Below are 24489 nucleotides of genomic sequence, written 5' to 3'. Positions count from 1 at the left end.
GTTCTCAGGGACATGGGTGGGGGGTCAGGGACAAGAAGGTGACAGCAGCAAAAGGGCAAGGCCCAGAGAGCAGGGTTGGGCTGCAGGGAATTTTGGGACAAAAGAATGGTGAGGGGGAGAAGAGATGTTTTTTAAGTGGAAATCACATGCCTCAGCTGAAGACAGATTTTGATTTTGCAGAGAGCTCCACAGGCCCAGGCTCAAACAACAGAGGGAGCAAGTCAATGTTTTGGCACATTTTTGAATTTCAGAGATAAACGGGCCTTCTGGTTCCCACTCTGGAGGGAACAGTTCAAACAGCCCCCAACACACTTACCTTCCTTGAACCCATCTGAGAATGAGGTCATAGTGCAAACACTGGATGAAATCCAAGTAGACTCAGGCCCTCCCAGAGAGCTGGGCTGCGAGCTCACTCACCCACGTCCCCTGCACAGGCGACAAGCCCACGGACTTGGGGCACTGACTGCCGATGCCTGGTGTCATGGGCAGAGCTCCCGCACCGCCTGGATCTGCGGCCCCCAGATCACCTGTGAGCACGTTACGTCACGTCGCAGATGTGATCATCCAGGTGGGCCTGACTGACCCCAGGAGCCCCGCAGGCTGGTGGCAGGGGGCAGCAGTGGGGTTCGGGTGTGAGGGTCTTGCGGCCATTGCCGTGTTTTGAGAGCCCCTAAGAAGGCCCAGGCCCGGGGCCAGAGATGCCTCCAGAAGCCACTCTGTCCTCAGATTGGGGGAAGGCTGCCAGGAGCCTGTGGGGGCTTCTGCCAAGAGCCTCAGGTGAGGGCGCAGCCTGGCCCATCCCGGGATGTGGAGTCCTGCCGGCAGGGCCTTCTGGCCTGCAGGACTGGGAGCCATAGATGGGTGCGCCCTCCGTCTGTGGTAATGGCTGTGGAGCGGGCAAAAGGCATACATGGTTGGGCTGCTGTGAGTAGAAAGCCTTTGGGGTCTGCGGAGGGCAGGGGGTTCAGGTTCAGGGCAGGCCCTTCATGGACCCCCACTGGGCACCTAGAAGGAAGGTGGAGGCGGGCAGTCTGGAGCAGGACAGGGCCCCTGCAGAGAGATAGTCTCCGTAATCCTCCAGGCACAGGTGCAGAAGCCTAGCAGCTGGGGGGAGGGCTGCCAGAAGGGGTCCCCCTGCCCAGCACAGGGCAGCATCTGTTGTCATGCGTACTGTTGTAACACTCCCCCACCACCACGAAAGGCCAAGGGGAGCAAATAACCCTAAGATAAAGGGATGGAATGGAAGTCATGAGGAAGCATTAAATCAGCAAGCAGTCAGAGAGAACCAGAGTGTGGAAATTACTGCAAAACTTGTAAGTGGGGTAAATTCCCTTGGAAAAGGCAGAGACTCCATCCAGAGGGGCTCAGAGCCAAGGCCAGGCTGAGGAAATGACTGAAAACCTACAGGGGTGGGGAGGGCAGAGCCAGGACTCAGGGCAGGGCAGAGGAGCCCTGTGGGAGGAGGCGGGCGCAGTGGAACTCCAGGCAAACAGCATTTAGTGGCACTCGGTCCTCCAGGTGCTAAGTCCGAGTGGCCAAGAAACTTCAAATTCTGAAGAACATGCCATAGAAATCTATAAACCCAAGACTCTTAGAAATGAAAGATGTCCCCCGCCCCAACTGTAGTGGCAAAATTCAACACATCACTCCTAGCTTTGATGAACTCTGGAGACGGATCCGATGTGGAGTATCATATTTAAGATGTATTTCGAAGTGTGTAACGTGCAAACAGAAAACGTTATTTTCAAGTGTGCACAGAAGACACACATGTGAACGCAGCCTCAGCCCACCTGCTCCAGTTGCTCGGGCCCTGGCATCTCTCGGGTATCTTACCAGTCTGGCCACAAGCCCAGCCAGACCCCCGGGCCTCACCACTGCCCCTCCAAGCCCTCCCCAGCAGAGGGCCTTTGAACCTCGGGACTCCAGGTATCCTCACAGATTCCAGGCTGGGTCTCAGTCCCAGCCTCCCGAGCTCCCTGGTGCTTTCTCTGCAGGTCCACCTCTGCCCCCGTCCCTCGCCCCACAGGAGGCCCCTCCTCATGGGCTCTGGGTCCCACAGTGGACCCAGGACTCTGAGGACCACCAGGCTCTGCACCTGCTCTCTGAGCCCTCTGAGGGGCGGGCTGCCTTCAGGGCCCCAAGGGCCTTGGCCAGCCCACCACTCCCGCATACCAGCCGAGCCACCTCGCCTTCTAAGATCTGGCAGTGCCAGGTCTCTGGGTCTGTGGGGCTAAGACTGCCCGTCCTGCCCCCCAGGTCCTGTTCGGCCCCTCTCCTCTGCTGCTCCCATCAGCGTAATCTTTCCAGGGCAGGGCCAGGGACCCTGATTCCCTGAGATACATCTGGGGAGCCTGTGTTCCCTCCCCTCATGTGCTGGTCCCTGTGCCCCCGAGGGCCTCAAAGAGCTTTCTGGAAATGGCAGGCTGGAGCTTCAACCGCCCAGACCCCCTGCTCCCCAGCCTAGTCCTGTAGGGTGGGCGGGGGTCTGGTGCTCTGGCCCACTCCCAGCATTGTTTTGACTTGTGACCTTGTGTGGGGTGCAGGACTCCCCTGTCCAGCCAGACCTTCCCCACCTCCAGCCCAGCATCCTTCCTTGAAAGCAGGGGACCCAAGGCCACCTTCACAGCACAAAGCCTGTATGGGGGGACATTTACCCCAATTCATCTTATGTGACATCTTACATCTGAGTGACACAGTAAGCCTGTCCTGCAGTGTGGCATAAGTGTGACCCCACAGAAGGCTCCAAGGCTGGGCCGGTGTCACCGTAGGTCTGCCGGTGTGGCCACAGAGAGAAGGATGGGCTGGGGAAGCTGAGGGTCCGCCACGGGGGCCAAGTCTCTCCCTACCCAGGTCTACTTCCTCAGTCTGTAAAATAAGGGTAGGGACCACCTCCACAACTCTACCAGGGTAGGGACCACCTCCACAAGCTCTACCAGGGACCCTAATGAGCTCTGTGGGGCCCCCATGTCCCTCGAGGCCACCTGCTCTGTCCCAGTTGTGCCTCTGCCCATAGGGACCCCCGTCCCCCAGAAGCCCTCCCAGTCTCCTCTCGCTCTCTGATCTCCCTGGCCAAGGGCCCCACCTGCAGCCTCCGCTTCTCCCAGCTGGCCGCCCGCATGCTCGCCAGGTGCTCCAGCTCCAGCCTTCCGAGCGCCTCCTCTCGCAGGGCCCGCGCCACCTGCGCACTGCTCCTCTCACGGTCCGCCTGGCGCCGAGCTGTGTGGCAGAGGCTTGCCTGGCTCCCAGGCTCTGTGGGGTGGCCACATGCGGGACTGCCCCTGCCCGTTTCACAGGCCAGGAGACTGAGGCTGGGTGAGTTTGAGTGTCTGGCACCTGGAAGGGGTTGCTGGAGAGGCCCCCCTCTGACGACTCCCGGCTCCTCCCATCTGAAGCTCAAGGATCCCTGGGGGCGGGTCTGGGGTCCTGGCTCCCTCTGCCTACTTCTCTTTCTCTCCCCCTTCTTTCCTTCCACAGACGTTCCTCCTTTGAGACTGTACTAGGCCCTGGGCCCACCTTCCAGGCAGACCTGCTAATGGGGGGGGGGGCAGAGGACAGTAATGCAGTTGGGGTGCTAGCAGGGCAGGGCACTCTCTGAGGGGACAGGGACAGGGGTCAGAGACCTGATGCGGAGATGGGCCTCATGACTGTCAGTGAAAGAGGGTCCCTCCACAGTCTGTGCAAAGGCCCTGAGGTAGGGTCTGTAAGAGGCCAGTGTGGCAGGAGGACATAGAGGCCCCGTGGGGTCTCTGGACTTTATTCCCCTGTGATGGGGAGGCTGCTGTTGAGAAAACAGCCAGCCAGCTGGCCCGTGCCAGCCACATCCCAGGGAGGCACACAGGTCTGGTGTGGCCCCCATGGCCCAAGCCTGAGCAGCTCCCAGGACTGCACACACCCAGCAGCAGGGGTGAGGCGCCCAGGAACCCCTGAGGTGGTGGTGGGCCCTGCACAGCGCTCCCTGAGGGCAGGTTGAGGGAAGGGAGCTCACCTCCCTCAGCCTCTGCCAGCGCCGTCTTCAGCTGCCCCACACGGCTCTGGGCTCGGGCGCTCTCACTCTCTGCCTTGCTCAGCTGGCCAGTCAGGCTTACCGCTTGGAAGTGCCAGTCATCCTAGGTGGAAGGACCCAGATCGGGGGGTGGCCTGGGAGGGAAGGGAGGGCTGAGGGGTCGGGTGGGAGGCTTGGGGGGTTCGGCGCGCTGATCTGGACCCCTGTGGGCATCAGAGTGACTCCCATTTGGAGGAAGAGAGGAGCTGGGCCATTTGGGGCAGTTGGTCTGTGGGACACCATGGTATTTACTGCTATTTCTCAGGCCAAAGAAAGGACAGTGTGAACACTGAGGGGCCCAGGGACCCACAAGGCTCCTCCAGGGTCTCAGCATGCCTGGGATGGATGGACAGATGGACAGCAGAGCGATGAGCAGCTTCCTCCCATTTCAGGGGCCCCGGGGCATGTGCTCTCCACCCCCTTACTCGTTCCTTCTGGGTGTCCCGCAGCTGCTGTGCCAGGTCCCACAGGGCGTCCCGCACGGAGGCTATGTCCACCTCTGGGCTGGGGTCCCCGGGTGCAGGGGAGGACCATCGCGGCGGTGAGCAGGACCGGCCGGGGAGGCTGGCCCTCTGCTGTGCGGAGCGAGCCTGGATGCCATCTGAGCCTGCAGGACGGGGTCAGCTGAGGGAACGGGGTGGGGATGCAGTGACAGCCCCCATCCCCAGGGAGTTGGGGGGAACATGGGGGTCTAGGCCCCTCACGGTGTGGGTCGTGAGGCCTGTGGGGGGCTGTGTCCTAAGTGGGTGCCAAGCCAGGACAGGAGCCCACCCGAAGCCACTGAGGACACTGACCTTTACTGGGGGAGCCCGAGGGCCTCTGTCCCTGGAGCCCAAGGCCACGGCAAAGCGTGGACCACAGCCGGCCCAGCTGGCTCTCCGCATCCCGCCTGGCACCCTCAGCCTGAGCGAGCTCCTGCTCCAGCCTGTGAATCTGGCCACAGGCCTTGTCCAGGTGAGCCCGCAGCCCCTCCACTGCCCCATGGGCCTGCTGCAGCCTCCTGGTTGTGGTGCGAAGCTCGGCCCGGAGAGTGTGCTCGGCGCCCTGGCTCTGGCAGAGACGTGCCTCCAGCCGCTGCTTCTGGGCCTCCGCTCCAGCCTCTACCTCCGCCAGCCTCTGCTGCAGCCTCAGGACCTGCGGGAAGGATGTGAGGCCGTCCCAGAGTCCCCTGCCCTCGAAGCCCTGCCCCCAGGCCTCTTGTCCTGACCTCTCCTGAGGGAGTCCCTCAGACCCTCCCCATCAGCATATCACAGCGAGGGGCCCTTGGACCCACCTCCCGGTCCATGTTTGGCAGTGGGGACCCTGAGCCCAGGTGGGGAAGGACACCCATGACCATGGAGAACATCCTGGCAGAAACGGGAAAACCCCAGGCCTGCCCCAGTTCCACTTGTAGCCAGCTCCGTGCTTGTGGCCTTTGGGGGCACAGGCTGGGTCAGCGTCCTCCTGAGCCCAGGGCAGGGGAGCCTCAGGGTGCCTGACACAATGACACGGGTTTCTAAGTGCCAACACAGTGGGTCCGTCGAGGGCTTCCCAGCCCCTACAGCCTTGCCTAGCCCGTGGAGCACGGGGGTCAAGAGGGGGAGGCTCTGGGCTTGGGTGGCCTGCTCCCTGCCTCTCTTGGCCTGGGCCACTCTTCCTCCCTTCTCGAGTTACTCCAGCCCCCTGGGCATGCCCTCCCCATGGGTACTCTGCTGGGCCTGCTCCCCTCTCTTCTCTGGTGGCCTGGGCTAGGCGCAGAGGGACCCTCCTTGACCCACTGCCCATCTGTAGCAGCCCATCCCATCATTCCCGGTTAGACTGCCTGTCTGCTACTGCAGACCGTGCTCACGGCCTGACCTGTGCTCCATGCCCCTGGGATGTGTACCTTCAGCCACACGACATGCCCTGTAAACACTTTTGAGTGATGGCAGGACCGATAGCAGCACTGTCACCCCAGGGAAGTGACAGACTTGGAGGCCACAGAGCCTGCACCAGACTGTAAGTCCTAGGGTGGAGGCCTGGGCCGGGGGCAGGGCTGGGCCTTGTCTAGTTTCCTATCTGGGTGGCCACAGTGCCAATGACTCTATTCCCAGGTGGAGGTGAGGGGCTGCAGGTCACACAGTGGCCACACAGGTCGTGGGAGGGGAGTCCGTGTTTTCTGGTCAATGAAGCCACTGTCTGCATGACTTTGGGTCTGAACTGGGGGATCCTGGGCAGGCCAGGCTGTGAGCAGGGGTAGGTACGAGGCCACCTGGCCACCGGCAGCACACAGAGCCAGGCCTGGACAGAGGGCCTTTCCAGCTGCTGTAGGGGCAGGAGGACACGGGCCTGCAGGGAGAGAGCTGGTGGTAGAGTGTGTGCATGTGAGCACATGGTCAGGGCCGGGGGGACACACGTGGGCAGGTGTGGGTGTGGGTGTATGCTCTGAATCCTGAGGCTCTTTAAGAAATGGGCATTTTAGGGGTCCCTGACTGTCTTCCAGCTCAGAACGCTCCTGTCACCTGGGTGAGGCTGTCCCTTTCTAAAACACAAGAACGCTAGGAGATGCAGGGGTCACCACTTCCATGGTGTTGGGTCAGTCAGAGCCCCTGTCCCTCCACCCTGGCTGCATCCAGCCTCGCTGGGAAGTGGGACAGATGAGCACGTGGACCCACGAAGTGCACGTGGGCAAGAGCCGGGCCGGGTGGCCCTGGACCCCAGCCCCTCAGGCAGCACTGGTGCCTCCTCTGCCGGCTGCTCAGCTCTCCTACCTCCCTCCGGGCACCATCGTGGGCTGCCTCGGCCTCCGCGGCCAGCCTCTGCATCTGCAGCACCTCCTGCTGACTCTGTTGCTGCTGCTGCTGCTGGTGCTGGGTGCCCTGTGCGCCCTGGACCTGCAGTTGGATCACCTCTTGGCTCTTTCTCCAGTTCTCAGCCTCCAGCATGCTCACCTGTGAGTGAGCATGGGGTTGCCAGGGTCCTTCTGGACCCCTGCCTCTGCTCACATGTTCTGGGGCGTCACCCTCCTTTGATGCAGCACCCACACTCTAGGTGTTGGAGGTGGGGGTGCCCTTGGAGCCAGGACACCATGTGGGCAGGAGTGGGCTGGGGTCGGTGTCAGGGGTGCTGCTCTGGTCTCCTCACCGGCTCTCACTCACAGAGTGCCTCGTTCCACTACCTCTCCGAGCCTCCGTGGGCTCACATGAAAAGGAAGGTACTAGAACCTTCCTTACAGGAGGACTGTGGGGGTGGAAGGAGGGAGGTGAAGGAGATGCCTGGTCTGGAGGGAGCACAGGGCATCTCACGACCCGCTCCAAGTCTGAGGAAGTCTGACAGGGCCACAGAGGCTTGAAAAGGGTTCCAGCCTCAAGGGGCATCTTGGGCTCTTGTCTGAGCCATTGTGGGCCACCCCCCTGCCCCACCCCGCCGTGAACTCAGCACAAGTGGCTCTTGACTTTGGAAGCCGAGGTGCTTTCTGAGCCCGAGGTGGCCATGCAGGGAGGAAGCCATGAGGGAGCCTGGGGGACGCCCTAGCTGACAGCCAGCCTGGCCGTGGGGCCCATGAGCCTGTCGCTGCAGGCCGGCTGGGCCCTGCCCACAAGGCCCCACTGTGGAGTGTTCTTGGCACATGCCCTCTGCGCCCTGGCTGAATTCCTGATCCACAGGGTCCATGAGCGTCCAAGTGCTTGTTCTCAGCCATTAGGTCCGTACCCCCCTGGGGCACATGGAACCAGGAGCCCCATGGGTCTGGGTAGGGCCCTCTGGCAGGCAGCTTCCAGCATGGGGGCAGAATATTCCAGAGCCACAGGAAGCAAAGCCCTGTCCTGGAGCTCCTGCTCCAGCCAGTGTGTGCCCTGGGGCCTGGGGGTGGGGGTGGGGACACCTCTGTGGGCGCAGGGCTGCAGGATGGCGGCCCTCACCTGTCTGCCCAGCTCCTGGAGTTCCCGGCGTGCATCTGCCTGGGCCTGCTCCACCTCCCTCAGACTGGCCCGCAGCTCACAGGCCTCCTTCTGGGCCACGGCCCGGGCCTCCTCCAGGACCAGCACCTTCTGCTCCCCTTCCTCCTTGGACCTCTGGAAACTGAGCCATGGGTCACAGGCAGGGGATCCCGCATCGCATCCCACACAGAGACTTCTTGCCACCCACCCCACTCTGGCCTGATGCCTCTCCTGTGGCTTGTTTCTCCAGGGTCCCAGGGCCCAGCCTTCTTGGGGCTGCCTCCCTATCACCTTTGGGGTAGATGAGGGCTGAACGCCCAACTGGCTCTGTCCCTTTCCGTGTCCCCCTGCCATGCTCCTCTCTCCAGCCACACTCCCAGAGACCCAATGTCCAGCAGCAGCCCCACTGCCACCCTACTGCGAGGGCTGCGGTGCCAGCCTCGCTGTCCCCAGAGCCCCGGACCAGGCCCCTCAGCCTCAGTCTGCTCTCCAGCCCTTGGCCGTCTCCTGCTGGCCATGTGGGACCAGTCTGGCATCGAGGGCGGGACCGCTGTGTTGGTATCTCGGCCTTCCCCTCCCGAGGGGTCAGCCCTTCAGACAGGCAGCCGGCACCCTGTTCGGCTCCCTGAGTTCACCCCACCACCATCTGGCCCACGGGAGATCGGGAGATGGTCCCACATCCCACATCCTTTGTCCCCGGGATGAGTCTCGGGGCCGTGCAGGCTCCAAGGGGAGGTACCTGGCCTTCTCCTTCTCAGCCCTGCATATGGCGGCCCGCAGCTCAGCATTGGAGCGCTGCAGCACGTCCTTCTCGCGGGCCTCATCTTCCAGGGCCCGCTGGGCCTCCAGGACCTCCCAGCGAAGTCCCTCCCGGCTCTCCTCGCTGTCCCGAAGCTCCTGGTGCAGCACAGCCAGCCCCTCCTGGGCCTCGTCCAGCTGGGCCCGCAGCCTCTCAGCCTAGGGGAGGAGCATGGGCTATACGGCCCCGCTGGGGGCAGGCAGCAGGGGCTAGGGGCCAGGCTCTGGCCTTGTGTTTCCAAGGGCTTAAAGGAGAAGCAGATGACCTGGATTTGCCCACCCGGGGAGTCACCTCACCTAATGCTGTGAGGCCACGGGGTGGTTCACGGGGTCTGATCCCTGAGCCCCAGGAGGTGACTCTCTGACCCTCCTGGCCTTGGTGTTGCCCCACCCCATCCTTGGGCTCCAGGGATGCTGGTCACTGGTCAGCCCACACATCCTCCCACACCCAGGTCCGGTGGCCTCTGCTTGATGGCCTGCCCCACCTGCTGTCCCCTTCAGTGATGGTGTGGCATAGGGCCACTGTGCACCCCGATGTGGGCAGCAGGGCCAGGGGCCTGAGCTCCCGATCCCTGCATGGCTGTGGGCACACCCTCCCCCTTGGCCGTCATTTCCCTATCTTACGGGAGGCCGGGGGAGGCTGGGTCTCTGGGTAGTGTCCCTTAGAAGGTCCTCTGGGGCCAGGCTGTCCAACGACTTGGGCAGCAGGCACTGTCCGTTGCATGAGTGCTCTATGCATAGTGCCCCACAGAAACACGGACACCCTAAATGCAAGGGGTGGGGGGCGGCAGGGCTCCAGGTGGGCGGGCTCTGGGGCCAGCGGGAGCCATGTGCCACACAGCCACCTCAGTCTCAGGGCTCAGCAGCCTAGACTCTAGCTTCTACAAGCAGACCCAAGGATTGGGAGACGCTGTGGGTGTGAGTCCTTGTCCCCTGTCCCTGTCAGACCCGTTCCAGGCCCAGAAGGGAACCCCCATCGCACTGTCCTCCCCACACCAGGACCCTCCACGCCCTCCTGGGGCTTCTAGGCAGGGCCTGCCGATTCTGGGGTTCTATGTGAGGCCAGAGCTTGGTAGGGCTGGGAGCTGCTTTCATGCTGCCCTGGGACACGGGGTGCCTCATGTCAGCACCACGCCCTCCCCTAAGCCCTGGAGGGGGCCCTGGAGGAGAGTGCAGACCCGGGGAAGGGCCAGCCCATCCTTCAGCACGTGGGCCATGGGGTCAGAGATTGCCAGGTTGGGCCAGGACCTCTTGTCTCCTGCCTCTCTGGCCTGCGCTCCGGCCCTGGGCAGGACCCTCTAGAGAGTGCTCCGTGCAGGCCGGGCTGGCCCTGAGGAGGAGGTGGACGAGGCCGGCAGCGGGCCGAGAGAAGGGAAGCCACAAGAATTCTGAGCAATGTCAAGGCGCTGGTTTGCCAAATGCAAACCCCGCTTTGCTGGCTGTTCCAGCGGGACATTGCCCAGGCCTCTGTCCAGCCTGGCTCCTGTGTCCACCCGCGGTTATTGTTGTTCTGTTTTGGGGAAGGGCCTGAGCCCCTCCTCTGCTCCCCCTCCACCCCCACATATGGGAGCCACAACCGTGTGGAGCAGTTTCCGCAGAGCTCAGCAAAAATCCACCAGGAAGGTCAAGGACCAGCGAAAGGCCCTATCCATCTTACAAGAAACTGTTTTCATTTCCCAGGGCAAGGAGATGAAAACAAGCACAACAAAGCAGGAGAAGGGCCCCTCCCCCTGTGCGACCGCCTGCCCCCCTCATGAGAACAGCGGCCTCGGACGGGAGTTTTACAGTCAAATCACTTAATGTGATTATAATAATTATTTCTTTACTAGAAATCGTATAAACAGCGTCTTTTGAAACCTCCTGCAGGGAAGGGGCTCCAGGACTCTGCACGGCCAGAGGGAAAGCAGGGGAGGGGCTGTGACAGGATCTGACCTGTGTATGTGTGTGAGCACACGCATGTGCGCTCTGTGCACACGCGTGTATGGATGTAGCACGGGTGAGGATGAGGCCTGTGCCTCTGCACACGTGCGTGCCCACGTCCACGTGCGTAACGGGTGCGTGTAGGCGTGCGTGGTAGCGTGTGTGGCTCGTTGCACATTTGTGTGAGCTCTGCGGTGTCCATATGTGTTTCCCTGGGAGGGTTGTGTCCGCACATGAGTGCACGTGTATATGCACGTGCGTACTGTCATGTGTGTGCCCGTGTGTGCATGGGGGTGTGCGTGAGTACGAACCATGCTGTGTATTCACGTGTGTGTGTGTGCACACGCGTGTGGCGCTCTAGGCAGGGCCGTGAGAAGCCTGGACCGTCCTTCAGTTTAAAGGCTGTGGAAAGTTATGGTTTCCATGGCAACTGGGCCAGCCTGGCGCCTGGGAGGCTCTTCGGGGCTGCTGCTCCCTGGCTTGTTGCTCCTGTCCTCTCGCCTCAGCCTCCTGCTCCTCCACTCCCTTCCAGGGGGCTCTTTTCCTTTCTGGCGTTCCCTTTCCTTTCTGGGGGCTCTTTCTCTTTCTGGGGCTTCTCTCTTTTTTCTGGGGGACCCTCCCCTTTCTGAGGTTTCCTCTCCTTTCTGGGGTTCCCTCTCCTTTCTGGGGGCCCCCCTCTCTGGGAACCCAAACTTCTCAGGAGGCCTGTGCTTTCTTCTTTCACTTCTCCAGAACAAATGTGCCCCCAGTCTCCCGGCCCCTCCCCTGCAGCCCCTAGTTTTAAAATCTCATTTTGCTTCTCCGTGTGGTCGCTGACCGGGCCTGACTTTGAAATCTGTTGAAAGGAGACCTTTCTCTTTGGGGGCCAAAGTAAACAGCCTGTCATGTTAAATCATGCTCTCTCCCTCCCCCTCCCTCTACTGCTGGGGCCTGCCCCTGGGGGGCTGGGGGAGGGCTGAGGAGCCCCTTTCCTTTCTGCTGCTTGGTCCGAGCTTGTGCTCCCCTGAGCTCCCGGTCAGCATGCTTGCTGCCTGCGGCCTTGGCTCCTTGCCCAGGGAGAGCACAAATCCTACCCTCCCACGGCCCCACCTGGGCTATAACTTACCCTCCCCCTGCCCAAATCCCTGTGCCCTCCTGCCCTCCCCTCTTCCAGGCTCCCCAGGTCCTGTCACAGCTCCCTCAGAAACACCTCCCCGATTTGCTTGCCTGCTGTGTTGAAGCTTGGCCTGCCTTGCGCAGGACTCTCCCCACCACAGGACACTGTCACGTGGCTCCTGGGGGCCTTGTGTTGACCTCGACTCCTTGGCCAGGTCCATGCATGGCCGCCCCTGGAAACCCCACAAAACCCCCACACTTCTGCCCCTCTACCCCAGTCACCCCCAGGCAGCATCGCCTCACCTGATACCCGGTCCCCTGGGGTCTATACCCCATGCTGCCTGTAGGCGGGGCCTGGCCAGCACCACCTCACCAAGGCTCTTCCCAGGGCTGGTAGGATGGAGGGGTCTCTGGGCCAAGGGTCCAGCTTTCCCCTCCCAGCTCCCTGAGTCACACCTGCCTGTCGGGAAGGCCTTCTCTCCCCACTCCCGGCATCCCGGCTCTCCTGGAACTGCCTCTGCCCCTCCCCCCTGACACCCCCTCACTTCTCTCCTGGCGTTGCTTCGCTCTGCTGCCATCTCCCGAAGACTCTCGCCCAAAGCCGTGGCCTCTCTCTGATGGGCAGAGATGGCATCCTCAAACTGGGCCTGCAGGGCCTTCAGCTCCGCTGTCGTGGCGCTGACGGTGGCCTGGAGGGAGCAGCAAGCCGGCCACGGCATCCACGGGCAGCCCGAGGCTTGGGCAGCTGGTGGTCAGCTGAAGCCCATGCGGGCAGCCAGACGCTGTCCTCACATGGGCCGTCTCAGGTGGCCGGGGACAGAGCCCGCTCTGGGACTCCAGGTCAATGTCCTCACGCCAACAGTTGCCATTGCTCCCGATGCCAGGTACCCAGGAGACAGGGTGAGGAAGCCCCAGAGGGGTCTCCCCACAGGGAGGGGCTGACCCTGCCACCCACGCCTTTCCTCTGGGGTCTCCAGCCCAAGGCCAGGGCAGGGTCGGCTGCAGTGGCCCAGTCAGGGACTCAAGCACTGACCTCTCTCATCCCTAAAATGTTGTTGTTGGGCCCACCTGGCTGAGGGGTCAAGAATAGCCATTTGGCAGCAAGAGGGCCCTGCCCTCAAATATCACCGACTTCGGGACTCCTGGGGCTGGCAGTAGGCTCAGCGTTCATGCCCAGGAGCTCAGGACCTCCACCCTCGCTGGCTGGCTGGAAATGGGAGAAGCCCCCCCGGGTCCCACGGCCCCGTGGTTGGGGCATCCTCTGCGGTCAGTGCAAGGGGCTCACCCTTCCCAGACAAAGGGCCTCTAGTCCTACTCTGTGGGACCCTGCCCCTCAGCGTAGGGCCAGAAAGGCAGACCCCAGTTCAGAAGACATGGCAGTGGTGGGGAAGGGGGAGGCCCTGTCCCTGAGTCCGGGTGAACACAGGGGCCCTTCAGCCTTGGTTCCCCGAACTTTCACATAGGTGGGGGCCTTAGGGGACACCCACGTCACTGTCAGCCTAAACATGTAGTCACCACAGATGCATCTGGAAAGTGGCTGCTGGACCACCCCCGTAGAGACCATGCAGGCCACTCAGGCAGCCCAAACATTCCTCTGGGACATTGCTCACCCCGAATCTGCCCTCCTGGGGCCTCAGGTCTCAGGAGGTTCCTGTCCAGCGCTCACTGGTGGGCACGTGGAGGCAGTGAGGGGCCTCTGGGCCCCAGGCTCGGCAGCCGTGCTCGAAGCTTTCCTTGTCCTTGAGTAAGGACAGCACCGGCTTGCCTACTTACCATGAGGCCTACCTGCTTCCCTGCCAGGATGACTTCCTCCCTCCTGCCTGTTCCCAGGGTGGTCTGGGCCTCCAGGGTAGGGGATGGAGCTGACTTCCTGTTCCAGGAGGTGCAGGTGCCCACGCTACTGGCCCTATGCTGCGTCTCTAAGAGGCCTCCCCACTACCCCTGCCAGGACTCGGTGGCTGCCGCAGAGCAAGGGTGCTGGTGGGCTGGGGCTCCATCAGGCTTCACTGGGGCCCCCTCCACCCTGGGCCCCTGCTGTCCCTCCCCCGTGACAGGTATCACCTTGGGTGGCCGGGTCTGGCTGTGCCTCCAGGACAGGTCTCCCCTGGAAGCCCTGGGAGGGTTGTGAGCGACCGCATACCTCCAGCCAGCCCCTCCACCCACCAGTGGTGCTTTCTGATCCCACAGCCGGCTTCCTTTAGCTGGCATCCCTCCTCTCTCAGTCCTCAGTGGGTTTTAATTTTCCAGGCCAAGGTGCCAAAAGGACCCCTAACGAGGTCCCTGCTGGCTGGCGGGCCATCCCCAGTCCAGCCAGAGACTTGGAGCCAGCATGAGGGAATCCTCCTGAGCCAGCCCTCTCTGAGTTGGGGTGTCAGCTCCCGGGGTCTGGGGCGGGGGCATTCCTGGTTCCCTGACCATGGATGGGACTGGGGGCAGCTCAGTGGGGATGGGAGGAAGGAGGGCCTCCACTCCTCCCAGCTGTGCCCATGGAAGGGCCACCCAGGCTAAGGGTGGGACGGAGTGTGGCAGGGGCTCCAGGGAGGGAGGCTCCTGGATGAGACTTTCCTGGGTGCCAGGAGCCCCTCCAGGCAGCTCTTCTCCTAGTGACCGTGTCAGGCAACCATGGGGTGGGGGGAGGAGAGTGAAGAGACACTCTGGCGGAGGCCCCCCCATGGCACACAGCTGTGGGTGTCCCACCCATCGGTGGAGGCACAGGGCCCCCAGGGTCATGGCCCCCACTCCAAGTCCTAGTTGCTGCTGCCTGCCCTGACCCCTGACATGGGCTCCTGGTGGAGTCCAGGGTCCCAGGTGACCCAGTCGGTTGCCCAAGGAAGCCTCAATGCAGTGGTGGGCCAGTCCCTACAGGGTCTCTCCCACTCCTCATCCCTCAGGGATGCCTCTCTTCCGGCTCAGCTTGGGACTCTCTGTGGGCATCCTTCCCAGTGAAGGTCTGCCTCGGGCACAGTGCTGGACTTCCCAGGTTGGGTTTCTCCTTCAGAGGCATCTAACAAGCTGGCCCTAGAGGCCTCACACTTGTTTACTGCAGTTCCATTCCAAGGGCAGCTCAGGTGCACAGATGGGCAGAGCTGGATGTCTGTGGGGCTGGCTGGGGCCCAGGTCTGGGTTCCGCCCTTCTCTGTTACTGGCTTGCCTGTGGCCCCAGGCCCTCCTCTCTCTGGATTTTTCCTGGCCAAGCCCACTGCTGGGGAGCAGGGACCGATTCTCACAGCCCCCACCCACCCCCAGCTTTGGTTCTTTGGGTCTTTCATTCCCATTAAGACAGTGTTTCCTTCCAGAAGGAGACCTGGATATTTCCCGAGGGACATTCAGGCTCAGGGGGCCAGGATGGAAGGGGCTGTGTCCCTGGGACCAGGCAGGAAGGGGGTGCATCTGGGGATCCGCCTGCGCCTGCCAGGCTGGGTGCTCAGGGTCTTGCTTGGGCCCCCAGGGCTCACCTCGGCTTGTTCATGCCGGCTCTGGGCCTCCTGCCGCACCTGCTCCAGCTCCTGCGTGGACCTGAAGAGCTCTTCCCTCAGTAGCTTCCCCTCTTCTTCTTTCAGGGTCAGGGCCTGGAGGGATTTGGGGGACATGGTGCTTGTGAGGCTCAGAGGCCTCTTTAAGGAGAGGCTGCAGCAGAAGAGTGGGTAGTAAAGCCTCTGCGAGGATGTGGTGTGCTCCTGATTGCACACCCCTGCTTGGGGAGGAACATCACCCCAGAGGCAGCCCTTGTCCTGAGTGGGGTCGATGGGGCCTTTTCGCTCTGTGTAACATGGCCCAACCTCTGTGCCTCTGCTCAGTCAGCTCTCTATACACTGGTTGACTGATCAGGTGGATGGATGATCAGACACAGAGATGGATGGTGGATATGGATGGACAGATGAGTATGTGGATAGAAGGAAGGATGTGATAGATAGATAGATGGTCAAGTGAGTGGTTAGATAGATGGATAGTCACATGAATGTATGGGTGGATAGTTGGGTGCATGGATAGTTGGATGGATATTTAAGCAAATTGATGGATAGATGTGTGGTTAGGTGTGTGAATGGAAAATTAGGCATGTGGATAGATGGCCATGTACATGGGACATCAGCTGGGTGTATAGATAGAAGGATGGCAAGTCAGGTGAATGGATGGATGATGGACAGATAAATGGAGGGACAGTAAAGTACATGGATGGATAGATGGGTGGATGGATTGGTAGATGGATGGGTGGATGGATATGGATGCATGGATTGGTGGGTGGATGGATGGATTGATGGGTGGATGGATAGATGAATTGGTGGATGAATGGATGGGTGGGTGGGTGGATGGATGCATGGATGCATGGATGGATTGATGGGTAGAGAGGTGGATGGGTGGATGGGTGGATGGATGGATTGATGGGTGGATAGATTGGTGGGTGGATGGGTGGATGGATTAGTGGATGGATGGATGGATGGATGGATGGATGGATGGATAGGTGAATGGATGGATGATGGGTGGGTGGATGGGTGGATGGATTGATGGGTGGATGGATGGGTGGATGGATTGATGGGTGGATGAGTGAACAGATTAGTGGGTGGATGAATTAGTGGATGGATGGATGGATTAGATGATGGATGTGTGGAAGGATTGATGCGCAGAAGGGTGGATGAGTGAATGGATGGGTGTACTGATGACGGATGGGTGGATGGGTGGATGGATTGATGGGCTGGATGGATTGATGGGTGGATGGATGGATGGATGACGGGTGGGTGGATGGAAGGATGGATTGATGGGTGGATGGGTGGATGGATGGATGGATTGATGGGTGGATGAATGGATGGGTTGCTGGATGGATGAGCAGGGGGTTGGATGTCTGTCCACCAGAACTTCTGTGGAAGACCATAGTTGCAATAGCAGTGACCTAGAAAGGTTGCCCTCATAGCCCTCTTGCTGGGTGAGAGAAGGCATGGTGATGTTGATGTGCATGTTTCCTGCTGCCTCATAGTCCCCTGTCACCTGTTGCATCTCATGTTCCAGCTGGAGGAGACTCTCATCCCTCTCATGCTTCAGGCTCTGAATCTCATCCTTCAGAGCCTCACTCTTGGCTGCATTCTTTGCCACCAGCTTCTTCTCCTGTTCCAACCGGCGAGCTGCCACTTCCTTCTCCTCTGTCAGAGACAGACTCAGGTTCTCCTGGGCCAACACAAAGGGACAGGCTGTGATGGCTGCATAGGTCAGGACATGTGAGACCAGCAGGTCCTAAGTGAGACCTGGTTCATGGGACAGACGGCAGGTCAGGACAGGTCCCCAGAGGTTGGCCACTCCAGCTATATCACACTTGTCTCACATGATGACACCAAAGCAGGACCCGAGTCTCTCCATCTGCCCTCCCACGTTTATGTAGTGGCTCATAACCCCCTCCAGAGCCTCCACATTCATGAGATGTATAATATGTCAAGCACGACCTGCAGGGAAACCTCCCTCCAGCTACTGGCCCTCAGACTGCAGCCAGGTCAGCTTGCACGAGGTCTGGGCTCTTTGGCACACAGGCCCCAGGCTCTGGGTGGCTCAGGCTCACTCGAACTTGGAAGAGTCCTCTTCTGGCCCTAGCCACGGCATGGCTGGGGCACCTCTGTCTCCTGGCTGGTCTCCTAGGCTCCCGCCCCCAGCTGTCTGCTGCATTTTAGGACATGGTAGACCCCAGGGAAGTGACCAGGCAGCTGGGTGGCCCAACAGAAGCAGACCTTCTCCCTCTGGAGCCGAGCCAGGTCCTCATGGTGGGCCAGCACCTGACTCTCCAGGGCCAGCTGCCCCTCCCGCTCCTGCTGCGCCACTTGCCGCTGAAGCTTCTCCATGTCCCACTGTAGCTTTGTCTCCTGGACCTCCCAGGAACTTTTCAGCTGCTGCATTTCCACTGTGAAGTGACAGGTGCATCAGGGGCTGGCTACGAGGCCCCCACAGCATGGAACCCCTGTGGCCCTTACGAACCCCCTGTGGAGTGCCAGCCCCATGGAGGGACAGCCACCTGCTCTGAGGAGGCTGCCAGAGCCCGGAGACAAAGCACTCCCTGCCTCACTGTGTGCGTCCTAAGTTCTCACCTTATACTTGCTATGACCAGGCCACCCCAGGCCGGGCGGGCTGACCAGGGAGCATAGGGGAGGGGCAGGGAGCCAGCTTGCTGATCTTGTGGCCACAGCCCAGTTTGGTGTCTGGGCCCATCCCTGGAAGCAGGTGGGGTGGGTGCCCATCCCTCCCAGACAAAGTGGCAGGAGTTGTCCAGCCCTGTGAGCTCCAGGCCTGTGTCTGCCTCCCTTCAAGGCACTGGGGAGTGGAAGCAGCACATCTGGGGACTGAGATCCTCTGACGGGGGAGAAGATCAGAGAGAGCCCCCACGAGGAGCACCTTGCAGGGCCTGCTGAGCGAGCCGCATGCTCTGGGCCTCTCCTTCCAGCTGTTCCCTCTGTGCCTGTAGCTGCCTGGACAGCTGCTGGGTCTCAAAGAGGCTGTTCTCCAGAGAGTCCCTCTCAGCCCTGCAGAAAGTCGTCAGACAACGGAGCCTGTCACCCAGGCAGTCCTGCCGATGAGTGATGGTGGAGAGCTCATTTCCGAGACAGTGGGACAGTGCCCGCCAGGCCAGTTTCACAAATCACAAGAAAAACAGAATAAACATCTCATTCATTTTAAATCTCTAGAACCAAAGTAGGCCCTGCACAAAATAATCTTTCGGATGGATTAAAAAGCTAAGTGAAACAAAACAAAACAAGCAGCAAATAAACAACTCAGAACAATAAAAATAGTAGAGGGGCACTGGTGGCTCAGTCGGTTAACCATCCAACTCCTGATTTCAGCTCAGGCCCTGAGCTCAGGATGGTGAGATCAAGCCCCAAGGGTCTCAGCCTCCTGGAGTAGAGGCCCGGCAAGACCAGCCAGGCTGCAGGCAAGGGCCAGGCAGAGACCCCACCAATCTCTCTGGCCAGCGAGTGGCCCAGCACCCTGTGAACTGAGAATGTGTCTGTGGGGCTGCCGCCTCATCAGGGCCCTGCTGTGGGGGCTGTAGGACCTGGAACCCTGGGGTCTTCCGTCACTGTCACGCAGCCCACTGCAGGAGAATCGAGCTACAGCAGGACTCCGCACCCCTGCTGGTTGTCGGCATCACCTGGAGCTGGTTAAGGCTGCCATGGTCACACCCTCCAGCCCACAGAGCCTGCCCGATAAACACACCCTGTGCCTGCTGGGGGTCATGTGTGCCAGGCACAGGTGGCTTGATGAGTCCTCAGCAGCCTTGTCAGCAGAAGCTCAGACTACTCACTGTGAAGTGCTGTTTAATGAGCGGCGAGCTCTGTCTGGGGGCCACTGGGTTGGCAGGTGCAGGGACCTTGGGCCCAGTGGTCAGGGCTGGGCTTGGAGAGGGGATCCTGGGCTCCTGAGGCCTCTGCCCAGCCTCTGCCAGCGATCCGGGCAGTAGATGTTGGCAGGTGATGGGCCTCTAATCCCTGTTCTTCTGAGTACCCGTGGGGCCTGGGAGGGGGCAGCAGGGAGGGATCTCCACTCCTGCTGACCCAGAGTAGCCTTTGTTAAGTTTTCTGTTCTAATTTCTCTATCGCTTTCATTTGCAAAAGAGGTTTGTCTGTGAAGATGTTTAAGGACCTGGGACTCGAAGGGTTCTTGTGATTCCCCAGATTCTGGAATTCCAAGAATTCCACAAAAAAAAGAATTTCTACAAAAATACTTAGATGTTCTCAAGAGAGCCTGCAAGTTTGGGGCCAGAAAGCCACCAGCTTTTGGATTTCCAGAGACCTTGGAACTAGCTCCGCCCATGGGGCAATAGCCAACAGGCACCCTGTTCTCACCTCCAAGTGCCTATTTCAATCCTTCTGCAAGTGACTCCTGATGGTCTTTGAAGCTCATCTTGGCCTCAACTTCATGGTTCCCTGGGGCTGACACTGCCCCTGGCTTCAGGGGTGGGCACGTGACTCCATCCTGCCAACCTGAGCCTTGCAACTCCCGGGATTGGTTCAAAACATCTAATGGTTCATGATGGTCAATGGCACAGATTTTGGACTTGTGGGGAGAAGGGCACTATGTCTGCTGGAGGAGGGAGTCTGGAGTGGCCATTGACAATTTACCACCTTTTACCCTGAGCCTGCCTGAGAGCAAAATTCCCTGAGTTAAGTAGCACCAATCAGGGAGAGACAGGATCCTGATAGCACTGTGGAAGCACTTGGATCCAGCCTTGCCTGAAGCCATGTGTACCCTGAACTTCTTAGACCCATGAGCAAGACATCCCATGCTTCCCTTCTGCTGGTCTGAACTGGGTTTCTGGTTACTTGGAATCTGGCCAGTAGAGCCACTTTGCTCAGGAGGGCTATCCCAGGGTTCTCACTAGATTCACTTCTAGATGCTCCTCCTATCCAGGCACTGTGCTTGCCTCTCGCTCACAACCTCTCTCCCACATAGACAGACTTGCTCTGATCTACAGTCTTGGAGTAGGTGCCTGTCCGCTGCCACACTGGAGGCCCTTCAAGGATGAGGCTGTGTGGACACCAGTTGTTGGAAGCACCCCGGGTACCTGAGGTCAGCTGCCTCCTCAGCTGTGAGCTGGACCTGCCTCTCCAAGGCCTCCTGTTTGGCCAGCAGCTGGGTCCGCTCATCAGACAAAGCCTCCTTTTCTTGCAGAGCCCTCTGCAGAGAGTCCATCTGGGCCTCCTGGTCCTGCAGGCTCTGGGCCAGCTGCTCTTCCAGGGCCTGTTTCTTGCACGTGACCTAGGGGAGAGGGCAGGGACAGTCTGGCAGAAAGTGGGAGGGTGAGGGAAAGGTGAGAAAAGAAGCAATTTTGTGCAGAATGGTGCAGAGGAAGAGAGGGGGAGGAGAAGGGGAGGAGAGTGGACAGGAGAGTGGACAGAAGACAGGCTGGACCTCAGAAGGGAACGTGTGTGTTTTCACAGCAGAGGGGCCTCCTCTCCTGAAGCAAAGGCAGAGAAGTCCCTGACCTGAGCATTCCCAGGGAAGAGCCTGCTCCTGATCTAAATGGTAGCCTTGGTTGGCCCACAAGTGTCCAGGAAGCAGAAAAAATGACACAACAATGACTGGAGAAGGTGGCAGAGGACCAGGTTGCTGTAGACAAACACTTCCATCAAGAACATCACAAGACTCTAGACAGGATTGGACACAAGGATCTGCGCAAGGCTTCAGAGAGCTACCAGGGCAGTGGGGACTGAAGGAACTGAGACCTAGAGGGAGGGACACAGAGGACTGAAGCCACTACTTGGCATCTCTTCTCTCCTCAGAATTTGTTCATCTAGAAGTTTTGGCCTCCATTTCTCAGTTTCTAAAACAGAGTTTCTGATGGGACTATGGCCTCAGGGGAACAAAAACTCAAGTTCAGAACCATCATAGCAGAGGGGCCGTAACAAACAGCCCAACTTTCAGTTGCACTCACAGAGGGCCTCACCCTGGTAGTGGAATGGAATCAGAACTAGATCATCCCTCATACAAGCTGAAGCCCAGGTCTGAGTCACTAACACCAGGCACTGTGGTGATCATTTACCTTACTGCCCACCAGAACCAGAAGTAAGTCTTCCTGGAAGAATAGAGTCATCAAGATCGTCAAGTTGTTTCTACAATTTTTGACCCATGATATTTGGCATTTAATCAACATTACCAGGCATATCAGGAGATAGAATCATATAGCAAAAAACAAAGCAAAACAAAACAAAAAAACACATGTAAGAACATAAAATAAATACCAATGTCTTCCTGGCCTCTTGGGTACTCAGATATTGGAGTTGTCAGATACAGAGTTTAAAGTAGCTGTGATTCAAAGTTTGAGAAGATGGATGGCAAGATGTGGAATTTCACAACAGAACTAGAAACTCTAAACAATCTAATTTTAAAATACAGTGACTGAAATTAATAAATATATGGATTCAATGCCAGCTTAGACAGAAAAGAGGACTACTCTTCTGGAAGATAGACAAAAGAATGTATTCAGACTGAATCATGAAGAGAGAAATGGATGAAAAACACAGGAAAGAGTGACAGACACATGGGACAAGGTAAGAAGGTCCAACATGTGTACAATTGAAGTTGCAGTAGGAGAGGAGAGGGAGAATTTGAACAGGTACTACTCAAGAATATCCCAAATCCAGTAAAATCCATCAAGCCACAGATTTAAAATGAACCATAATCCTCCAATAGGATAAATACAAAGAAATTATCACAGACACAGAGCATAGTAAAGTTTCTGAATACCAGAGATAAGAAAGACACCTTTTAAAACCAGAGGGGAAGGGGTGCCTGGGTGGCTTAGTGGGTTAAAGCCTCTGCCTTTGGCTCGGGTCATGATCCCAGAGTCCTGGGATCAAGCCCTGCATTGGGCTCTCTGCTCAGGAGGGAACCTGCCACCCACCCCTCCGCCTGCCTCTCTGCCTACTTGTGATCTCTGTCTGTCAAATAAATAAATAAAATCTTAAAAAAACAAAAAACAAAAACAAAACCAGAGGGGAAAACACACATTACCTTAAAATGAGCAACAAGAAGACTGACATCTGATTTCCAAGCAGCAACAAGAAAAGTCAGAAGACAGTGGGATGAATTCATCAAAATGCTAATGGCAATAATGGCTATCCTGGTATTATTCTATAACCTATTAAAAAATCCTTCAAACATTGAGACCAGAACTTTCTGCTTCTGATAATGGTGAAGGAGGTGGTTGAAGACCAGCCCTCCCATCTGGGGCAGCTGGAAAATTTTGCAGTGCACCTGCAACATAAGAAACTGTATGAGGGCCCGAGAGCTGCCAAAGCAGTCAAGATCCAAGCAGGTGTGCGTCCAGCTGAGCCCAACACTGTACCACAGATCTCCCTCGTGGTACTGGCCAGCTCCTAAGTAGCTCAAGGCTCCTTTGCAGCCTTGAATAAGGCCTTACCTAAAGGCTGGGGACTTGACTTATGGTTTCAGCAGGCTTACGAGACTAGGGAGACATAACCTTGAGTTCAAAGCTACCGAAACAGTTGGGGAGGTAAAGATATCAGAGAGGAGGGGAGACTCAGATTCTCTATTGTTTTTAAAAATGGTATTCTTTTTCTCTAAAAATAAAATAACTCCAAACAAGTATGGGGCCAACGGACTACGAATTTGAATGAGAAGTGGGAGCCAAGGATCTGAGAAGTCACACAGAACTTCGGGCAGTCTTAACAGAATTGGGAAAACAAAACCTGGAGGTAGGGCTCACCAGAAGGTAGAAGCTTTGGTCAGTACCCAGCATGTCCACTGAGGGGCCTGTGAGAATTGTGTTGTACCCACGTGCACACCAGAAACAGGAAACTGTTGCTCTTCACAGAGGCCATGATTATGAACACGGAAACCTTAGAGCTCACCAGTGAACTTGGTAAGGTCACGTGACTCAAATTTCATAGGTGAGACTGTACTTCTCTACACTAGTAATGAATAGTAGGAAAATAAAATTAAAACAGCAAAGCAATTCACAATATCAACTTTAAGAATCAATTTAATCAAATGTGGGCAAGACATTTACACCAAGCACAAAACACAGCTGAGAGAATTAAGAGAGATACCACACCTTTACGGAGGGACACCATGATGTCGTGAAGGTGTCCAGGCTTCTGAAACTAACCTGTAAAGTCAGCACAATATTAATCGAGGTTCTAGCAAGCTTTACGGGGGTGGGGAGAGCAGGGAATGACAGAAATTTGCAAGCTGATTCTGAAATGTACATGGATATGTAAAAAATTTAGAACAGTCAAAAACCATTTTGAAAAAGAAGAGTAAAGGTGCGCCTGGGGGGCTCAGTTGGTTAAGCATCTGCTTTTAGCTCAGGTCATGATCCCAGGTTCCTGGGATCAGGTCCTGCTTCAGGCTCCCTGCTCAGCAGGGGGTCTGCTTCTTCCTCTCCCTCTCCCTCTGCCTGTCGCCCCAACTGTGCTTTCTCTTGCTATCTTTCTCTCTCTCTCAAGTAAGTAAGTAAAATCTTAAAAAGAAAAAGAAGAATAAGATTGGAGGACCCATGCTACTCAATTTCAAGCTTTATTGAGAAGTACAGTAACCAAGACCGTGTGGTCTGGGGGAAGGAATGAGGAGATTGCACATGTCAACAATCTGATCTGTGCCCCTACGTGCAGACATATGTTCAATTTACTTTCAACAAGTCACTAAGGTAATTCAGGGGAGAAAGGACAGTCTTTAAAAATTGGTGCCGGGACAGCTGGATATTTGTATGAAAAATAACGGACTGTAGGTCTTACTTTACATGACACTCCAGGGATTCACACATTTTGGGGGCATCAGAATCACCTGGAAGTCTCCTTACAACCCAGATTTCTGCCGCCCACCCTGCAGTTTCTGGCTCAGTCAGTTTTGAGCAGGGCATTTTGAGAATCTGCATTTCTACCTCGTTCCCAGGTGCTGCTGCTGCTGCCCTAGGGAGAACACTTTGAGAACCACTGCCATACTCACAGACCCCTATGTTAGAGTTGGGTGAAGACACAGGCGAGCATTTGGTTGTCCTTGGGCTACATAAAAGTGTCTGAGACAGTACCTAGGAAATCCTAACCACACATTTTTTAAAAACTTGGCAAATTGGATTTTACCAAAGTTAAAAACAACAGTAAGAAAATGTCTAAGCAAGTCACAAAGGTGAGTGAACTATTCCAGGTACATCTGTCTGACAAGGCACTCGCGTTCAAGATACATCAAAAGTTCTTATATGTCCATAACCAAACACCCAGTAAGAACGGGCACAAAAGTTGAACAGAC

General features: G+C 57.8%; 1 protein-coding gene across 1 annotated transcript in view; it reads right to left on the bottom strand.

The window, feature by feature from the left end:
* LOC111145833 (ciliary rootlet coiled-coil, rootletin family member 2) overlaps window positions 1–24489 on the bottom strand; it is a 59329-nt gene that overhangs the window by 9076 nt on the left and 25764 nt on the right. Inside the window, exons 16-28 of the mRNA XM_022501093.1 lie at window positions 20285–20478; window positions 18118–18245; window positions 17460–17629; window positions 16732–16908; window positions 15207–15320; window positions 12297–12440; window positions 8678–8895; window positions 7921–8080; window positions 6772–6951; window positions 4837–5176; window positions 4468–4649; window positions 3986–4106; window positions 3083–3216 (exon numbers count right to left, since the gene is read on the bottom strand). Coding sequence (XP_022356801.1) covers window positions 3083–3216; window positions 3986–4106; window positions 4468–4649; window positions 4837–5176; window positions 6772–6951; window positions 7921–8080; window positions 8678–8895; window positions 12297–12440; window positions 15207–15320; window positions 16732–16908; window positions 17460–17629; window positions 18118–18245; window positions 20285–20478 — 2262 coding nt within the window. The remainder of the gene's footprint in view (window positions 1–3082; window positions 3217–3985; window positions 4107–4467; window positions 4650–4836; window positions 5177–6771; window positions 6952–7920; window positions 8081–8677; window positions 8896–12296; window positions 12441–15206; window positions 15321–16731; window positions 16909–17459; window positions 17630–18117; window positions 18246–20284; window positions 20479–24489) is intronic.

Source organism: Enhydra lutris, unplaced genomic scaffold, assembly GCF_002288905.1.
Source record: "Enhydra lutris kenyoni isolate GAN:26980312 unplaced genomic scaffold, ASM228890v2 scaffoldscaffold1, whole genome shotgun sequence".
Taxonomy (NCBI): Eukaryota; Metazoa; Chordata; class Mammalia; order Carnivora; family Mustelidae; genus Enhydra; species Enhydra lutris.
Note: the sequence above shows the minus strand (reverse complement) of the source record. Positions and strands in the feature narration are given on the sequence as shown.